Source organism: Vulpes lagopus, chromosome 7 (genome assembly GCF_018345385.1).
Source record: "Vulpes lagopus strain Blue_001 chromosome 7, ASM1834538v1, whole genome shotgun sequence".
NCBI lineage: Eukaryota > Metazoa > Chordata > Mammalia > Carnivora > Canidae > Vulpes > Vulpes lagopus.
The window spans coordinates 11,611,511-11,632,563 of NC_054830.1; the positions used below are offsets into that span (position 1 = coordinate 11,611,511).

At 42.8% G+C, this 21,053-nt stretch overlaps 2 protein-coding genes across 2 annotated transcripts; both read left to right on the forward strand.

Moving 5' to 3' along the window:
* Positions 1-1,297: 1,297 nt before the first annotated feature.
* Positions 1,298-6,696, forward strand: LOC121495099 (olfactory receptor 10H3-like). Its single transcript, XM_041762387.1, has 2 exons — positions 1,298-1,388; positions 5,732-6,696. Exons 1-2 carry the CDS (start codon positions 1,298-1,300, stop codon positions 6,694-6,696), a joined length of 1,056 nt encoding a protein of 351 aa, XP_041618321.1.
* Positions 6,697-13,381: 6,685 nt separating this feature from the next.
* Positions 13,382-18,095, forward strand: LOC121495100 (olfactory receptor 10H3-like). Its single transcript, XM_041762388.1, has 2 exons — positions 13,382-13,421; positions 17,131-18,095. The coding sequence occupies exons 1-2, from the start codon at positions 13,382-13,384 to the stop codon at positions 18,093-18,095; spliced, it is 1,005 nt and encodes a 334-aa protein (XP_041618322.1).
* The last annotated feature ends 2,958 nt before the right edge of the window (positions 18,096-21,053 follow it).

A 21,053-nucleotide genomic window follows, 5' to 3' on the forward strand; every position in this document is an offset into this window, starting at 1 on the left:
CACTTTCTATGAGTTTTGACAGATACAGAGTGACTTGTGTACACCGTTACACCATCATCTACAATAGTTTCCAGTGCTCTGTGTTTCATGTGCCCTAATGAGTTATGCTACAGTGTTCATCTGCTTTTGCTTCATTCACTCAAGATCTTTTTACAGGTTTATTTATGCTACTGTGTGTGCATGGAACTGGTGTCTGGCACTCCAGTGTTTGCATCCAGCCCCTGTGACCTGCTCTCTTCCCTGTTATAGTGCCCAAGTAGGCTTGTTCATAACCCCACTACAATGCTACCGACACATCCTGTGACAGCTCCCTCAGACAGCTGTGAGCATTCAAGATAGATGGTCAGGAGCTCTGTGCTGGTACATACAGCTTGTAAAGTCTATGCCTCTCCATTCTCGGTTCCTGCCAACAGGCCCAAGGCTTAAGTGCTTTCTCCCATATTTTGACCTGCATTGGGCACTCTCTAGTCTAGGGAAATGAATGGGTGTAAGTGAAAGTGCAGGGTCATTTCCTCCACCCTCTCCTTGCCTTAAAACCATCGTTTCATGTGTCTGTGGACCTCCTCCTGTGACTTCTCTGCTCATATCCTTGTCTCATTTCTGTATTGAAGTCTCTCCTCCTTAATATAACTGGTTTCTTATTTATTCTAGATAATATTCCTTGGTCAATTTTCTGCAGTGCAAACCTCAATAACTAAATATTTCAAAGACTCTCCGGTTTAATAACTGACTGGAGAGTTACAACTTACTCAAAGAAAAGCACTGTAAGGGGCTCAATAGTTTTTTAGCATAAAGAAATCCCGGGTCAAAATGTGTAAGAGCTGTCTTGTTATAGTTGGTATCACTAATGGTCATGTTATCTTACTTTTTCCTTAAATTGTATGTTTTGCATGATTACTATGGGTGTAATTCTACAGGACATATAATGAGTTTGGGATGTTGATCTAATCTTCTGCAGCTTGAGTTCTTTGTTTGCTCAAATATATTCCACCTTCATCCTTTTACCTTTCTAGGTAGATGATCACATCTCTTCCCTTCTGATCCTGATCATCTTTCTTTTCTTACCATCCTCAAGTACCACTCCAGGCTATCAGTTCCCAGCTAATGACCAGCAAAGACAGTGAGTAAGCTTGGCTTGTTCTGATTCTAAAATAATGCATTGTTAGTTTCCCACTTCATGTACTATTTGCCAGTTTTGTGGTATATATTCTTAGCTAGCCAAAAAAGTCTCAGTCAGTTTCGGGTTGAGAAGAAGCTAACTCTCAAAACAGCAAATGGATGAGTTCTTTCCATAGCAATGACCAAATCTCCAGCTACTCAGACACCACCTTGGTGTCTTATAATTCAGCTCAATACTGACACTAACTACCTCGAGAGGCCAGTCACAAGTATTGGGTGCCCAGGGTACCTGCACTTCTGTCTGAAATGGATACAAATGTGAGGATTTCCAAATTCCCCCTTTCAGTTTGGATACTTGACTACAATGAGTTATAGAAATCAGGAAAATGCCACACTCACTCTCTCAGGTTTATTATGAAAGACACAACTCAGAAACAGCCAAAAAGATGCATCCTGCAAGGTATAGAGGAAGGAGTGAGGAATCTCCATGCCCTCTCTGGACTTGCCACCCTCCTAGTACCTCCATGGGTTCATCAACTGCTATGATCTCTGAAATCTTTCGTTCAGGAAGTTTTTATGGAGGTTAATACATGGTCATGATTGATTAAATAATTGATCATCGCTACGAGAGTATCAATCTGTAACCCGTCTCTCCTCCCTGGTGGTTCCAAGTCTCTGATCACTGCGTGGTAGCTCTGGAGAGCAGCCTCCTTCCTAAAGTTATCCTGGGCTACCAGCCACCACCCAATTCACTAAAAATCAAAAGCCCCTAGATAAAACATAGTGAAAGGGATTTTAGGGGAAAGGAGAGAAAATGGGTGGGAAAAATTAGAGAGGGTGACAAAACATGAGAGTCTCCTAACTCTGGGAAATGAACAAGGGGTGATGGAAGGGGAGGTGGGCGGAGAGTAGGGGTAACGGGATGACAGACACTGAGGGTGACCCTTACGAGATGAGCACTGGGTGTTATACTATATATTGGCAAATCAAACTCCAATACAATATATATGTATATTACATATATATTTAAAAAGCCACTAGTATCACTCCAGAGACAAGGGCTTAAGGGCTGTGTCTCAGGGACTGGACAAAGACCAAATGTGTTATTATAAACCAAGGATGAACAGACTAATGTGGACTCTCTGGCTTGGACCACCAGGCCACCAGGGATAGGGAAGAACTGACCACAGGTAGAGGCGGGGCTGGCCAATTGGCCAGAAGACACTGAACACTTCCATTGACCAAAAGACACCACTCTCTGAGACCCAGCTCTAAACTGCCCTTATTGTGGGAAGCCTCCACCTGCCTTGACCCCAAGGCAAGGCCCTGGATTTTCACTCTGGGGTGCTTGGCTCCTGTCTTCCCTCTGACCCTGCCTTGACCCAAGGGGTACTAATCCAGCATCTAATCCACCTCTATCTCCCCCAAGACTGAGAGTCCCTAGTCTCTCATCCTCTGGGCAGAGAGAGACAGCAGGGAACCTTGGTTGTGTTGGAGTGTTGGAGGAAGGTGTACAGGCAGCAGGTCCCTGGAGGCCCCCTGATGATCCTTCTGGCCTCTCCAGACCCTGAGGGCAGCCCTTGCAGGTTGGTGTCCCAGGGAGCCCCTGGGGAGCAGCCTGCTGGGAAGCTACCGCCAGGTTAAAGCACACAGCATCAGTTCCAGGAGCCCTGAGGTCTGGCCCCACACCTGCCCCTGTGTGCTGCTGACAGCATCAGGCAGGAGAGCTTCTTCTGTTCTTCCCTGCTGGCTGCTTCCTGGAAGAGGCAGCCCAGGCTGAGGGGGACCAGGAGGAACAGGGTAGGTTGTAATCTTTGACAGTTGTGGGGAGCAAGGCCAAGAGAGGATGGGGACAGGTCCTGGGAGAAGAATCATAGGACAGGCTCTCAGCCTCGGGCAATTGTTGGGAGTCTTTTCAGGTTGTTCTTGGATTCTTCACCCAGCCTAGTGTCCTTACTGCTTCTAAATCAGCATTCTTGTTTGGGGCTGAATCTACCCTGTCCCTCCTGAAATGTTTCTATATGCCTGGAGGAACTTTTGGTTGTGACAGCTTATGGAGAGGGAAGAAATGCTCCTGGCATCTAGTGGGTTGAGGTCTGGGTGGCTGCTAAAAGTTGTCCAATCTGGCATTCTTGTGGTGCATTTGTCCCAGTTGGTGAACAAATATTGATTTGTTATTATTAACTTGGCTCACAGGTTACATTAGTGTTCACTCTCTTTGTTGCGCATTCTATGAGTTTTGACAGATGTAGAGTGACATGTATGCACCATTAAATATCATCCAGAATAGTTTCAGGTGCTGTATTTTTCATGTGCCTAAGTTGAATTATGCTTCAGTGTTCATGTGCTTTTGCTTCATTCACTCAAGACCGTTTTACAGGTTTATTTATGCTGCTGTGGGTGCATTGAACTGCTGCCTAGGGCTCCAGGGTTTGCTCCAGCCCATGTGACCTGCCATCTTCCCAGTTATGGTGCCCACGCAGGCTTGTCCATTTCTCCACTACAGGCAGTTACAGAACCATCCTCTGTTAGGTCCCTTGTGACAGATGTGAGCAATGGAGATAGATACTGGAGCCCTGTGCTGGTGCACTTAGCAGATGAACTGTTAATTTTCCCCACCTGGCTCTCACAGGCAGTGCACAAATATTGCTTTCTCCCCAGATCCTGATCAGCACTGGGCACTTTCTCATTTGGGGCATTGAATAGGTCTACACTGAATTCCCACTGCATTTCCCTTTCTTTCTCTCATTCCTTTCCTCCCTCTCTTTTTTTTTTTTTCTTTTTAGTGTGTTTTCTTTTGCCTGTGCTACACCCTCTGTGAGTTCTCTGCTCACACTTTTGCTCATTTCTGTATTGAGCTTCCTACTTGTAGAGGTAACTGGCTTCTTCTACATCACATTCCCTGGTCAATTGTGGACCATTAAAATGATCTTTCCCCACCTTTCCATCTCCTGTTAACTGGATCCAGGATATCTTTTGTTGAACAAAAACTCTTCGTGTTGGTGTTTTTGTTCCTTCACAATCAACCAGTGTTTGTGCTTCTTAAGTTTAAGATGTCGTCTCCACTCCTAGGTCATCAAAATGATTCTCCTACACCTTCTACTATTAACTTCTCAATCCTATTTCAAATTCATTCTTGAATCCTGGAATCTCTGTTTGTGTGTGGTCTTAGGCAGAAGTTCAGATTGACTTTGCTTCATGAAAGGACCAGTTTTCCCACCACAAACTCCTAGACTGTCCACCTTTTCCCTTTGATCTGTGCTCCCACCTTTATCACATGTTAAGCTGTGAATCATGCAGGGATATTTTCTGAGTATCCAATCAATTTGATCAGTGTCTTTTTCTGTTCCAGGGTCACACTGAGAGATGACTATGATGTGTATAATGTGTATAATACGTCTGCATACCTACCATATCATTTCTTTCCTATTGATTCCATTTTTAGAAGAGCAGTATAGTTTTGCACTGACCTTATTTTTCTGAAGGACAAGCATTAAGAAGGGCACGTGATGTGATGAGCAGTCAGTGCTATATTATATGCGGCATATTGAAATTTAATTTAAAAAATAAACAAGGAAAAAAGGAAATTTAGGAAACTTTTATGAAATGTACAATTGATTCTCTGAAACTATGAATGTAGTTGACTGATGATATAATTTGAGGAAGAAGTGTCATCATTACCATATTTACTGTTGCCATCTAGAGTATGCATTTTTCTCCATGTATTCAAATCCACTTATATTTTTATTAATGGTTAAAATTTCTGAATTTGTAGGTATTGCATGTGATTGAATCCTAGATGCTTTATAACAGAGGCTTCCAAAGTGTGGAAGACTTGTGTGGACAACTCTAGGGCCTCAGAGACTCTTTCTGGGGACCATCAACTCCTCCTTTTTCCAATGAAGGTGAGGATATATTCCTCAAATGTTTTGACTAAAACCACAAATTACCACAGGGTGAATGAAGGAGTAGATAAACTGTCTTGTGTCCCACCCAGTCAGCTTGACTATATCCAAAACTGAATATTTTCACAGAATCTCAGGGTTAATTGCTAAGATGGTAAACATGGGGAGTGAATAATGTACCCATACAAAAGCCCATACAAAATGACCATTAGAGGCTCAAATTTTCTTGAGTACAAAGAAATCGCCGGGCCAAGTGCTTAAGAATTGTTTCCTTATACTTTGTGTCACTATTAGGAATGGTATCTTCCTTTTTACTTAAAATTCATGTTCTGAATGATTACTACTGTTGTAATTCTATGAGAAATAACTGGTTTTTAGGAAGTGGATCTAATATTTGCAGCTCTGTGCTCTCTCTTGCTGTGATATGTTATGTCTTTATTCTTTTCCTTTTCTGGATGGATGAGCAGGTCTCTTCCCTTCCAATGGTTACACACCTACTTTCTCTTTCTTTCCTTATAGCACCGCTCACAGCTTTCAGTTCCATGCTAAAGAACAGCAGAAACAGTGAGTACCCTGGTCATTCACCCAGTCCTAACACAATGCATCTAATATTTACCCATTTCACATATTTCCTATTGTTCAAACACAATATTGTTATATAGATTGTGATCTTTCTGCTGGTCCCCTCATTCCCTCTGTAATCTCAGCAGATGCAGCATCCGTGGCTGGCCAGAACTATAGCATGCTGTCTGAATTCATCCTCGTGGGCTTCTCCACCTTCCCACAGCATCTCCTGCCTGCCTTCTTTCTGTTCTACTTGCTGATGTACCTGTTCACGCTGTTGGGGAACCTGCTCATCATGGCTACTATCTGGAGTGAGCGCAGCCTGCACACGCCCATGTACCTCTTCCTGTGTGCCCTGTCCACCTCTGAGATTCTCTTCACTGTTGCCGTCACCCCCCGCATGCTGGTTGACATGCTCTCCAGCCACCGCTCCATCACCTTTGTGGCCTGTGCCACCCAGATGTTCTTCTCCTTCACATTTGGCTTCACCCATTCCTTCTTGCTTATGATCATGGGTTATGACCGCTACGTGGCCATCTGCCACCCCCTGCGCTACAACGTGCTCATGAGCATCCGCACCTGTGCCCGTCTGGTGTCCTGGACCTGGGCTGGTGGCTCAGTCATGGGGATGATGGTGACCCTGATAGTTTTTCACCTCACCTTCTGTGGGTCTAATGTGATCCACCATTTTCTCTGCCATGTGTTTTCCCTCTTAAAGTTGGCTTGTGGGAATGAGAATTCCTCAGTCACCTTGGGTGTGATCCTCGTGTGTGTCTCAGCTCTGATGGGCTGTTTATTCCTTATCATCCTCTCCTATATCTTCATTGTGGCCGCCATATTAAGGATCCCCTCTGTTGAGGGAAGGCACAAGACCTTCTCCACCTGTGTGTCCCACCTCACTATTGTTATTGTGCACTACAGTTTTGCCTCCATTATCTACCTCAAGCCCAAGGGCCCCCATTCTATGGACAGTAACACCCTGATGGCCACCACCTATACAGTCTTCACCCCATTTCTCAGCCCAATCATTTTCAGCCTCAGGAATAAGGAGCTCAAGAATGCCATAAAGAAAAGCTTCCAGAGAAAATTCAGTCCCTTACGCTCCTGATGGTCAGTTTGGTGGTGAGGAATATGATAGAATGACTGGTGGGAATTAAGTCTACTCCCATGGACATAAGAAAATAAGGTATTGTTCGATGCACCCAGGTGTTGGAGATATGGTAGGTATTTGTTTTACTCCAATTTGTTTTCTCCTCTCTTGCATAAGATTTAGTGATCACAATCTCTTATTTAAGATCCGTTGTGATGAGCTCCATCCCATACCTGTGTCTAAGACTGTGTTATCTCCTTATGGGCCAGAAAGGAGCATCACATGAATGTGTATAGCCACTGATCCAAATCATTGACCTTACCTCCTGCACGGTAAGATAAACAGAAATAAGCATAATAAATGCCCTCTCATTGGGCTTTTCTTTCAGGCATTTCCAGTGTTTTATAATTACCCTTTAATACGAAAATGTACAAGTAAATAAATTATTTGTCTCCAAGAAGGTAGTTGACTCTGTCTAGTTCCTTCTGTCTGTTGATCTGAGTTGAGTGAAGGATGTCAGAATATGAAGAGAAAGAGAGAGAAAGCGATTGGAGGGGGTGGGTATAGGGCAGGAGAAGGTTCAATGATCAGATTCAAAAACAGAGAATGTTAAAAGTGTGTTGCTATCTGACATCTTCGAGAAATGCTTTTCCCTTTTTCCTCTTTCCTCCCATTACTTTCGGTAAAACATTAATTTCTCATTCCTGTGTTTTACTTGAATCTATATGGGGGATGTGTTGGAGGGCACAGTGCTATCTCAAGATGGCATAAAAAGTAGTCAGGGTATGCGTACCCTCTTTAATAGATGAGAAATGTTGGTGGATGTTACACATGAATGAAGGAGTCACATGCAACTTTAGATCTGTCTGAGTCCCATGCTGGAGGTCTGCAAAACCACATGTCTGAACATCCAAGAAGAGGGCCTTCCGTTGGTGTAGGGTCATACTCTAAGGTGTGACCAGATATTTGGGCCACAGGCAGAAGATATTTTATCATAATAAATGTAAGAATGACTATCACATATGAGTGCTTTCTTTTTACCAAATGTTGTGGGAAGGATTTCCTGTGTATTCGTTCACTCTTCTAAGATTCAAAATAAACTATTATTTTGGCACATTTAGATATGACCCACATCTATTACTATCCACATTTTTGAAATGCAGAAAATGCAAACCTGAGAGATTATTTGTCTGCAGCCACACAGCCCTGAAGTGCTGAAGCAGGAATCTATCACAATCTGCATTTGTGTGCAGTTGGTGATCAGGAATGCACCTCTCTCAACACCTGCAGAGAGAAATATGGTTGTGACTGAGAGGAGAGGGCTGTCATTAGAAGGAATAGACAACTTTCAGGGAAGAGGGCAGGTACAGCCTGTGCACACAGCCGTTTCACACAGCCAGGGAGAAACACTGACTCCAGAGGAGTTACAGAGACACTTTGTCACATCAACACCGACAATGAGACCCTGGGGTTCCATTTCATTATTTTACAATTATTGGTGTTAATGACTCATGCCAATCCGTCCTACCTGAGATGCCCTTATCCAGAACCTGTGACTATGTTCCCTTCCCTGGCCAAAGGGACTGCATGCAGATGAGATGCAGTTCCAGGATCTGAGATAAGAGGTTACCCTGGATCACCCAGATGGGCCTGCTATGATTGCAAGTGTCCTTATAAAAGGGGGCAAGAGGGGTCACCCACAGAGAGAAATAGGGGTTGTGACATTGGAAGGAGGGATTGGAGTAGCTGAAGCAGGAACCCTGAGCCAAGGAATGCCTGCTGACTTACAGCTGGGAAAACAGGAGACAGTTTCTTCCCTGAATCCCCCAAATGATGCCGCCCCGCTCACATGTTGACTCACACCTGGTGACCCTGACTTTGGCTTCTGGCCTCCAACATGGAAGAGGAAAGATGTGTGTGGTTTTAAGTCACCGGTTTATGTGGTTTGTTACAGCAGCCCTAGAAAACTGACTCCTGAAATGGCATCCTGTCATTATATGTTATGTGGTTTCATGATGAAATTCATTTTAAGCCAGATTCTTAGGCCATCCTTTTTTATGGAGAAGACATAGGGCATTGAGATTGCTCAAGAGAAGGGTTGAGTATCTTTGGAAATCCATTAGCAGAGGTGAAGGAGTCCCAACAGCCCGGCTGCAGGATGCTTGTTGGCAGCAAGGTCCTCCGGTGTATAGCTGCAGGGTACCCAGCCCAGGACCTGGGGAGCCCATCCTTCACATGTACTTATGACTCATATATGCTGAGTCCTTCACTTCTATGGAATATGTGGCTAAGTTTGCTGGGAGGAAAAAATGTAAAATCACAGCTCTTGACACTCTTAAGGCATTTTGCAGCCTTCACATGGTGCGGAGATCTTGCTATCTGCACTTCATTGTGGTTTATATGAATCAGTTTTGAATAGCTTGATTATTGTACAGCACACATTGGTACCCCAGTCCCCCGTAAATCTCCCCATTAGATTGTAAGCTCCTCAGAGGCAAGGACTCTGTCTTGCTTACCATTGTAGCCTACTATGCTACTGTGCTTCTTCTAATGCTATTATAATATATTACATATTATATATAGTATGCTATAATTGTATTGTCCACTATATAAAATGTAATATATATTAAGTTATATATAGTACGTATTATATACTATGATACTATATATATAGTATATGTAACATGTAATATACCATATTAATATGGTAGATATGTTAATAAGGCATATAATATATAATATACCGCATATATTTTATATATATTATGATATAAATTATATACCAATATGTAAATATAATTAATATCATTCTCTAGCACAATTGTATTATAATAGTGATAAACAAATAATAATAAATTTATATATATGAATACATTATGTGTATATTATTACATACATGTGTATTATTAGGTATTATATTTGATAATAATTTATTACACTGAATTTTTATAAAACATAGTTTTTATATATAATATAATTTAATTATAAATGCAATGATAATATATAATTATTAATATAACATACAATAGTGACACAGTATATATTTTCATGAGTATAATTAAATATTAATGTGATTATAATATGTAATATAATACTAATATTATGAAATATAATACATTGCATATAATATTACATTATAATATCAATAGATATAGAGACTTATTATAGGAAGAATAAGGAACCAACACAATATTATTTGTGGTGTTTTGACCAGTGCTTTAAAACCATTTCTCCTATTTATTTAACTCATGCAGATAACATGGTAGAGTTTTGTACAAAAACGAAGAAAACCACCACATAATACTCAGCTCAGAGTTGATGCAATACACAGCTCAGAGTTGATGCAAGCCTACTGGACATAGCGATGTGAGATTTGCATTATCCTTTCAAAGATGGGATGTCAACCAGCACCAGATTGTTCCAATTCAAAATTTTTATTAGAGATCGCAATAAAAAATTGTTAAGGAAAGACTAGGCTTGTTTTTTGTGAATTTTCCATTCTTCCTTAGAAAAGTGGCTGGAGGCACTGACAAGCTCTGAAGGAAGATTCAACCTGGGTGTGGGTGAACACAGACCCTGAGCTCCTTCCACTGGGATTTTAAAATAGTAGTTATAATAATTATTAATATTATTTTGAATCCTTGCAAGGAGCCTGTTTCTTCCTCTGCCTGTGTCTCTGCCCCTCTCTTTGTGTGTCTTTCATGAATAAATAAATAAAATCTTAAAAAGAAAAAGAAATCATCCAGAGAAAATTCAATCCCCTAATCTCTTGACAGCTGGAGGTGATACAATGGTGAGGAAATGCGACAAAACTGCTTTGTCCCTAGAACTGTTCTAGGGTTTCAAGTATATGAAAACAGACACATCCGCAGGAGATGGATGCATGCCTGATATTTGTTTTTCTCCAATTAGTTTGCCCTCCTTGCATGGGATCTAGTGGTTCTGATCTCTTGTTCTTGACCCCGTGTGATGAAGCCCATCCTATTAGCTGCATCACAGAACATATTATCTACCTGGGGACTGGAAGGCAGCATCATGTGTGTGTGTGTCTTGTTAATGATGCACAGGGTTCCTCTTGAATGGGCAAACAATGGAAAACTTTCCTCTCTTCCACCATGAGGATAAACAAAAAATAGCATAATATTAAATGCCACATGCATTGGCCCTTTTTTAATCAAACACTGTATCCAGTATTTCATAATATTGTCTTCTAAATTATAGCAAAGCACAAAAGAAAATAAAGTATTTGCCTCAGAAGATGGTTTTCTGTTCATAATTCCTTCCTGCTTTGGGAGGGATAGACCCTAAGGGAGGTTTTCTATGTTAAGAGTTTAGAAGGTGAAGGAGAGAGAGAGAAAGAGAACTAGTGGGATGGAGTCCTTTTAATTGATATGAACAGAAACTGCCTAAAATTGGATATGGGGCAAAACCTGGGAAAGGAATGAAGAAGGACAAGGAGGTTGGTAACAGGGCAATTTTCACAAAAGAAAAGGGAAGAGTCAATGAGAGAGGAAGGGATGAGAGATAGAAGGATAGAGACAGAAATGACAGCTGGAAGGGAGAAAGGGTTCACGCTTGCTTTAGAACTTAAAGGATGAGGGATCCCTGGGTGGCGCAGCGGTTTGGCGCTTGTCTTTGGCCCAGGGCGCGATCCTGGAGACCCAGGATCGAATCCCACATCCGGCTCCCAGTGCATGGAGCCTGCTTCTCCCTCTGCCTGTGTCTCTGCCTCTCTCTCTCTCTCTCTCTGTGACTATCATAAATAAATAAAAATTAAAAAAAAAAAAGAACTTAAAGGATGGTAAAGAGGTGTTGCTGTCTGACATCTTATGGATATCCTTTACTCTTCCCCCCATATTACTTTCAGGAAAGCATCAATTCTCATTCCTGTGTTTTACTTGAACTTATCTGGGGCATGTATTGTGGGCACAATGATATCTCAATATGACACAAGAGAGGTCAAGGTTGTAGGTACCTCTATTGTGCAGATGAGATCTGTTGGTGGAGGTTACACAACACATGAGGGGAGGGGTCCCATGGAAATTTAGTTCTGAGTAACTCCCAGGCTGGGGTTTGGGAAGGCATCTGTCTGAGGATCAGGAAAGGGGGCCTTCTGTGGATCCAAACTATTACTCAAAGGTGAGACCAGATATTGGAGTTGGAGGCAGATGTGTTGTTTCGTTAAGGCCACAGGCACTAGTCATCTCAGGAGCATACAAAGACTCTCTGATCAGATGGTCATTAAACAGAGACAACACATAGACCAAAATGTGTTTAATTACATCACAGAGAGGCATATGTTAATGTGGACTCTCTGGCTTGGACCACCAGGCCAACAGGGATAGGGAAGAACTGACCACAAGGAGAGGTGGGGCTGGACTGTTTGGCCACTTCCATTGAGCAAGAGACACCACTCTCTGAGACCCAGCTCCAACCTGCCCTTATTGTGGGAAGCCTTCTAGCGGCTCTGACCCCTGGGCAGAGTCCTGGTTTCTCACTCTGGGATGCTCAGCTCCTGTCTTCCCTCTGACCCTACTTTGACCCAAAGGGGATTAATCCATCATCTAATTCACCCCTATCTTCCCCAAGACTGGGAGTCCCAGTTCTCAGTGGGGGCTGGGGCTCTCTGGGCAGAGAGAGACAGCAGGGAACCTTGGTTGTGTTGGAGTGTTGGAGGAAGGTGTACAGGCAGCAGGTCCCTGGAGGCCCTCTGATGATCCTCCTGGCCTCTCCAGACCCTGAGGACAGCCCTTGTAGGTTGGTGTCCCAGGTAGTCCCTGGGGAGCAGCCTGCTGGCAAGCTGCAGCAGGGCTAAAAGCACACAGCATCAGTTCCAGGAGCCCTGAGGTCTGGCCCCACACCTGCCCCTGTGTGCTGCTGATAGCATCAGGCAGGAGAGCTTCTTCTGTTCTGCCCCCCCTGGCTGCTTCCTGGAACAGGCAGCCCAGGCTGAGGGGACCAGGAGGCCACAGGGTAGGTGGCAATACTCGGAGTTGTGGGGAGCAAGGCCCATCTCAGGATGGGGACAGGGTTTAGGAGAAGGATCACAAGACAGGCTCTCAGCCTTGGGCAGCTGCTGTGGGGGGGGTGGTGGTGGGAGTGGGGGTCTTCTCAGGTTGTCCATTCTGGGTCTTGGATTCTTCACCCAGCCTACTGCCCTTTGCATCTTCTAAGTCAGCATTCTTGTTTGGGCCTGGATCTGTCCCCGCTCTCCTGAAGTGTTTCTATATGTGTGGAGGAACTTTTGCATGTCACATCTCATGGAGAGGGAAGGGATGCTACTGGCATGTGGTGGGTTGAGGCCTGCTAAAGGTTGTCCAACCTGGTATCGCTGTGGTGCATTTGTCCCAGTTGGTAAACCAGTTAATTGTTATTACCTCAGCCCACAGGTTACATTAGGAGTTCACTGTCTGTGTTGCATAATCTGTGGGTTTGGACAAATGTATAGTGACATGTATACACTGGTACAGCATCATCCAGAATAATTTCAGGTGCTCTAGTTGTCGTGTGCCCAAATGGAATTACGCTCGAGTGTTCATCTGCTTTTGCTTCATTCACTCAAGATCATTTTACAGGTTCATGTTTGCTGCCATGTGTGCATTGAACTGCTGCCTGGGGCCTGCTGTTTGCACACAGCCCATGTGACTTGCCCTCTTCCCAACTTCGATTCCCACGCAGGCTTGTCCATTTCCCCACTAAGGCAATGCTGCAGAACCATCCTCCGACTTGCTCCCTTCAGACAGGTGGGACAATGGAGATAGATGGTCCCGAGCACATGTCTGGTGCACACAGCCCATGTGGTCTATGCTTCTCCATTCTCGGTTCTCACCAGCATCCCTGAGAAGTGCTTTCTCCACATATTTCCACCTGCATTGGGCATTTTCTAATCCGGGAAATGAAGAGGTATATAGTGAAAGTGAAGGGTCGTTTCCTCAGCTCTTTCCTTACCTTAAAACCATCCTTTCACGTGTCTGTGTGCCTCCTTCTGTGAGTTTTCTGCTCATGTCCTTCGCTCATTTCTGTATTGAGGTCTCCTTAGTGTTACTGGTTTCATATTTATTTTAGATAGTATTCCCAGGACACTTTTCTGCAACACGAATGCTCTTTTCCCAATTTCCACATACCTGTTCATGGATCTGGGACATCCTTTTTTGATCAAATTCTTTGGGGAAGTTCATTTCTGTTTCTTTTTCCAATCAGTAACATTTACTAGTGAGAATGGCATCAGCTCTCACAGAAGATATGCTTATAAAATTCAAATGCTTTCTTTATATATAAAACCTTCATATACCCATTTCTTGTCTTTCTAAAATCACCTTCCCATTTGTGTTTTTGAGGTTTGCTTAAGAAGTACTTCATCACTCTTAGTTCACAAAGTTGTTCTCCTGCGCCTTCTCCTACACACCTCATATTCCCTTCTATGGGTGAAATCCATCTGGATTCTACCTTTTTGTGCAGTCACGAACTCAGGTTTACACCGTTTCATAAAATCACCATTTTCCCACCACAAACCAGTAAACAATCTATTTTTTCTGTTTGATTGTGCTGCCACCTTTACCACTTATTGGGTTTTGAATTAGGCAGGGATATCTCTGAGGTATCCAACCAGCATTATCCAGTATCATACATATGATACATGTTTGTTCTAGGCTCATAATTGGTTTTTTTTTTGAAGATTTTATTTATTTGACAGAGACAGAGAGTAAGAGAGCACAAGCAGGGGAGAAGCAGGAGTCACTGAGAAGCAAGCTGTACCCCAGCACCATGGTATCATGACCCAAGCATAAGGCAGACACACTTAACCAACTGTGCCACCCAGACATCCCTAGGCTCACAATTTTTTTTTTTTTTTTAGGCTCACAATTTTTAAAATGATTCTGAGTCTATAATTGAGTCTCAATATGAGGATAGATATCTTTGTATCTCTCTTGTGTATTCCATTTTATTTATTTATTTATTTATTTATTTATTTATCAAATTTATTTATTTGAGAGAGAGAGAGTGTGTGTGTGTGCACGAGTGGGCGAGGTGCAGAGGGAAGGAGACAAGCACAACCCAGGTACCCCTTAAATTTAACTTCTTAAATTGTTTTTTTAAGATTTTATTTATTTATTCATGAAAGACAGAAAGAGGCGGAGACATAACAGAGGGAGAAGCAGGCTCCCTGCAAGGAGCCCGATGTGGGACTCGATCCCTGACCCCAGGACACGCCCTGAGCCGAAGGCGGTGGCTCAACTGCTGAGCCACCCAGGCGTCCCTAACTTCTTAAATTGTAAATGCAGTTGCACTGGATATAATTTGGAGGAAGAACTGACATAATTGTTACATTAACTCATCCCATCCAAGACAGCACATTGGCTTTCATGTTTTTCATGTATCTAGACCGTCTTCTACATATCTATCAGTGGTTAAAACTTCTATCCTTGGAGATATTGCATGTGTTTGGCTAATTCCTAGATATTTTATAACAGAGGTTTTCAAAGTGTGATATGAGGACCCTGGGGTTCCAGAGACCCTTTCTAGGGGCCATTAGGTCCTCACTTTTCCAATGAAGGTGAGGATGTGTTTTTGTCATATGTTCAACTAAAAACTGCATATAGCCACAGGCTGAATGAAGGAGTAGATACAGACATTGTCCTGTGTCCCACCCAGCCAGCACTGGACAAACTTGTTAAAATATAAAACAAAGCCACACTCTCACTAAATGAGTTTTTTAAATGCAGTTACTTTCTGGGGTGCCTGGGTGGCTCAGTCGGTTAAGTGTCTACCTTCAGCTCAGGTCTAGTTCTGGGTGTCCTAGGATTGAGCCCCCCTGCTCAGTGCAGAGCTTGCTTCTCCTTCTCCCTCTCCTGTCACTCCCTCTGCTTGTACTCTCTCTCTCTGTGTCAAACAAACAAATAAATAAATAAAATCTTTTAAAAGATGGAATTACTTTCCTAAAATGTTAATTATATTGACAGTACACTGTTCCTTTAGGTTGAATCAAATGTTGGTTATTGTTCTGTAAAATGTGTTAATAACTAAATATTTTCAAAGAATCTGTTTTAATTCTAATATGGTAAGAATGGAGTGTTATAACTTATTCAAACAAAAGCTCTCTAGTGGACTCAATAGTTTTCTAGCATAAAGAAATCCTGAGGCCAGGGGCACCTGGATAGCTCAGTTGGTTAAGAGTCTGCCTTTGGCTCAGATCATGATCCCTGGGATTGAACCCCACGTTGGACTCTCAGTTCAGTGGGGAGTCTGTTTCTCCCTCTCCCTCTGCCCTTCCCCAATTCAGGCTGTCTCTCATTCTCTCACCCAAATAAATAAATAAACAAAAGTCTTTGTTAAAAAGGAAAAGAAAAGAAAAATCCTCAGGCCAAAATATTTGAGAGCTGTCTCCTTATAGTTTGTGTCACTAATGGTAATGTTATCTTACTTTTTCCTTAAATTCTATGTTTTGCATGATTATTGTTGGTATAATTCTATGAGAAATGCTATGAGTTTGGGAAGATGATCTAGTCTGCTGCAGCTTGTGTTCTTTCTTTGTTTTAATATATTGTGCCTTCATTCTTTTACTTTTCTAGATAGGTGATCACGCCTCTTCCCTTCCAATCCAGATACTCCTTCTTTTTATATCTTTCCTCAAGTACTGTTCCAGGCTTTCAGTGCCCACCTAATGAGCAGCAGAGACAGTGAGTGGCCTTGCTTATTCCTGATTCTGAAATAATGCATTGATAAATTCCCACATCATATACTATTTGATAGTTTTGTAGTATATATTCTTAGTTAAGAAAGTCTCAGTCGGTTTCAGGTTTAGAAAAAGCTTTTAAAAAATCTTTAAGGGGGATCCCTGGGTGGCGCAGCGGTTCGGCGCCTGCCTTTGGCCCAGGGCGCGATCCTGGAGACCTGGGATCGAATCCCATATCAGGCTCCCAGTGCATGGAGCCTGCTTCTCCCTCCGCCTGTGTCTCTGCCTCTCTCTCTCTCTGTGACTATTATAAATAAATAAAAATTAAAAAAAAAATCTTTAAGGGTTCCCTGGGTGGCTCAGCGGTTGAGCGTCTGCCTTTGGCTCAGGGTGTGATCCCGGAGTCCCAGGATTGAGTCCCACATTGGGCTCCCTGCATGGAGCCTGCTTCTCCCTCTGCCTGTGTCTCTGCCTCTCTGTGTCTCTCATGAATAAATAAATAAAATCCTTTAAAAAAATCTTTAAGATATATACATATATCAATCATCATGCTATTTATCTAAAATAATACAATGTTACATGTCAATTATCTATCAACTTTCAAATCATAAATAGGAACTGAAATTTGGTAATCCAGGATTGCTGCCTGGATTGATATAATTCATGGCATTTCCTTTTTGGTTTATTCATGTGACTAATCACATGTAGGTTTTCTGACACTGTCTCATCCTTGTCCTTATGGAATAAACCATGTATCTTCATATCCTTTCTGGCCTCAGCAGATGCAGCATCCGTGGCTGGCCAGAACTATAGTATGGTGTCTGAATTCATCCTCGTGGGCTTCTCCACCTTCCCACAGCATCTCCTGCCTGTCTTCTTTCTGTTCTACTTGCTGATGTACCTGTTCACGCTGTTGGGGAACCTGCTCATCATGGCTACTATCTGGAGTGAGCGCAGCCTGCACACGCCCATGTACCTCTTCCTGTGTGCCCTGTCCACCTCTGAGATTCTCTTCACTGTTACCCTCACCCCCCGCATGCTGGCTGACATGCTCTCCAGCCACCGCTCCATCACCTTTGTGGCCTGTGCCACCCAGATGTTCTTCTCCTTCACATTTGGCTTCACCCATTCCTTCTTGCTCATGATCATGGGCTATGACCGCTACGTGGCCATCTGCCACCCCCTGCGCTACAACGTGCTCATGAGCCCCCATGGATGTGCCCGCCTTGTGTCTTGGACCTGGGCTGGTGGCTCTGTCATGGGGATGATGGTGACCCTGATAGTTTTTCATCTCACCTTCTGTGGATCTAACGTGATCCACCATTTTGCCTGCCATGTGCTTTCCCTCCTACAGTTGGCCTGTGGGAAGGAGACATTCTCTGTCACCTTGGGAGTGATTCTGGTGTGTGTCTCAGCTCTGATGGGCTGCTTATCCCTCATCGTCCTCTCTTATGTCTTCATCGTGGCTGCCATCTTGAGGATCCCTTCTGCTGAGGGCAGGCACAAGACCTTTTCCACCTGTGTGTCCCACCTCACTGTGGTCATTGTGCACTATGGTTTTGCCTCCATTATCTACCTCAAACCCAAGGGCCCCCATTCTACAGACAGTAACACTCTAATGGCCACCACCTATATAGTCTTCACCCCGTTTCTCAGCCCAATCATTTTCAGCCTCAGGAATAAGGAGCTCAAGAATGCCATAAAGAAAAGCTTCCAGAGAAAATTCAGTCCCCTAAGCTCCTGACAGCTAGAGGAAATATTGTGGTGAGGAAATATGACAGAAGTGCTGCAAATAATAAGGACTCATTCCATAGGAGTTTTGTAGGGATCAGTATATGAAAATACTGCATAGGTATTGCTGGATGCATCCATAGGTGTTGGAGCAGGCTAGGTATTTGTTTTTCTACCACGGTTTTCCTCACTCTTGCATAGGTTCTAGCAATCATTATCTCTTATTCTTGACCCCATGTGATGAACCCCCTCATATTACTTCTTTCTAAGAATGTGTTATCTACCTATGGGCTGGTAGGGGCATCACATGGATGTGTCTGGGCACTAATGTCAATGGTTCATCTTGAGTGGAGAAGCAAAGAAGGACCTTCCTCTCTGCCATGAAAAGAATAAACAAAAATAAGCATAATAATAAATAGCACCATAGGGCACCTGGGTGACTCAGTGGTTGAGCCTCTGTGTTTGGCTCAGGTCAATACAAATCCCAGGGGTCCTGGGATTGCATTCCTCATCAGGCTCCCCACAGGGGGCCTACTTCTCCCTCTGCCTGTGTCTCTGCCTCTCTCTGTGTGTCTTTCATAATTAAATAAATAAAAATCTTTAAAAAAATAATAAACACCACCAGCATTGAGGCTTTTCTTATCAGGCACTGTGTCCAATGTTTTATTTTTATCTTATTTCATTTTTTTTATTGGAATTCAATTTGCCAACGTATAGCATAACACCCAGTGCTAATCCCATCATGTGTCCAGTGTTTTATAAGTATTGTCTTTTAATTATAACAAATGCACAAAAGAACATAAACTATTTGTCTCCAAGGAGATGGTTGACAGTTTATAGTTTCGCACTGTCTTTGAAGGAGATAGACCCTAGGCAGTTTTCAATGTTGATATGAGTTGAGTGACAGATGTCTAAAATGCAAAGTGGAGAAAGAGAGAGACAGAGGAACAGAGACAGAGATGGGGTGGGGGAGAAGGTTCAGTGTTTACCTAAGAACATACAGAATGTTAAAAGGGTATCGCATTCTGATAACTTAGGGAAATTCTTTTTCCTATTGCCTCACATTACTTTCAGTAAAACATCAATTTCTCATTCCTGTGTTTTACTTGACTCTATATGGGGGATGTGTTGGAGTGTACAGTGCTATGTGAAGATGGCAGAGAGAGAGGTCATACCCTTAATGCAGATGAGAAATGTTGGTATGAAGGAGTCGCATGGAGATCTGTATGACTCCAATCCTGAGGTTCTGGAAACTATATATATACACACACACACACACACACACATATATATACAAATGTATACATATACACATGTGCATACATACACACATACACATACAAATATATACATATATGTGTATACATATGTGTATATATGTTTATGTGTATATATATATGTATATGTGTGTGTGTATAAATAAATATATGTTTTCCAGAACCTTAGGATTTGAGTCAGACAGATCTCCATGCGACTCCTTCATTCCAACATTTCTCATCTACATTGTATACATCTGTATATGTGTATATATATATATGTATATGTAAGTATAAATTCTTACTAAAAGTTGTGGCCAGATATTTGAGTTGCAAGCAGCATATGTTCTATAATAATAAACCTAAGAATGGCTATCACATATGAGTGCCTGCTGTTTGCCAAATGTTTTGGGAAGGGTTTCCTGTGCACTCACTCTTCTACCCTCAAATTATTATTTCTGCACATTTAGATATGACCCACATCTATTACTATTCACATTTTTGAAAAGTAGAAAATGCAAGAGATTATTTGTCCCCAGTCACAGTGTCCTGAAGTGCTGAAGCAGGAATCTATTACAACCTGCTTGTGTGTGCAGTTGGTGATCAGGAATGCACCTCTCTCTCCCGTGCCTGCAGAGAGAAGTGGGGTTGTGACCAGGAGGAGAGAGCTGTCATTACAAGGAATAGACACCTTTCAGGGAAGAGGGCAGGTGCAGCCTGGGCACACAGCTCTTTCACACAGCCAGAGAGAAACACTGACTCTAGAAGAGTTACAGAGACACTTTGTACACATCAACACTGACAATGAGACCCTGGGGTTCCATTTTATTATTTTACAATTATTGGTGTTAATGACTGCCAGGTGACATGCCAATCTGTTCTACCTGAGATGCCCTTATCCAGAGCCTGTGACTATGTTCTCTTTCCTGGTCAAAGGGACTTCATGCAGATGAGATGTACTTAAGGGTCCGAGACAGCCACAAGTAATAAACAGAGGAATTCAAAACATATTGTAACATTAAATATGTTATATGACATATACACACCCGTATATATATACACACATATATGTTTACACATCCATCCTGATAGTTCTCTTTCTCTGAGGAACTCAAATACAAAAAAACTCAAAAGGTAAAACGCCTTGTAGAAATGTCCCCTTTCCAGCTGAAGAGATGAGTTCCAGATCTCCAGATCCCTGATGGGTTTTGCTTCATGTAAGTTTCTCCACCAGGTCAGGCCCCTGCAATTCAGTGTTCTCTCTGACGATGTGCGTGTCCATGTATCCTTGTAATGCAGATGCCTCATCACTCAGGAGTTTTAGCATCTCCTCTGACTCATGCAGTCCACATGGAGCACGGAGAATGTTCCTGGTGTCCTCCAGTTTCTAGTCTACCGAGTTTGTTGGGTGGAGACCATAGGCCCTGGGCTGGGTGCCCTACAGCTATACAGTCATGTGTGTCCTCACATCACACCTGAGGGTTTTGCAGCCAATGAGCAAATCCTGCAGCTGGGCTGTTGGGACTCTTTCACCTCTGCTAACAGATTTCCAAAGATACTCAGCCCTTTCCTTAAGCAATCTCAATGCCCTAAGTCTTCTCCATAAAGAAGAATGGCCTAAGAATCTGGCTTGAAATGAATTTTGTCATGAAATCACATAACATATAATGACAAGATGCCATTTCAGAAGTCAGTTTTCTAGGGCTGCTGTAAGC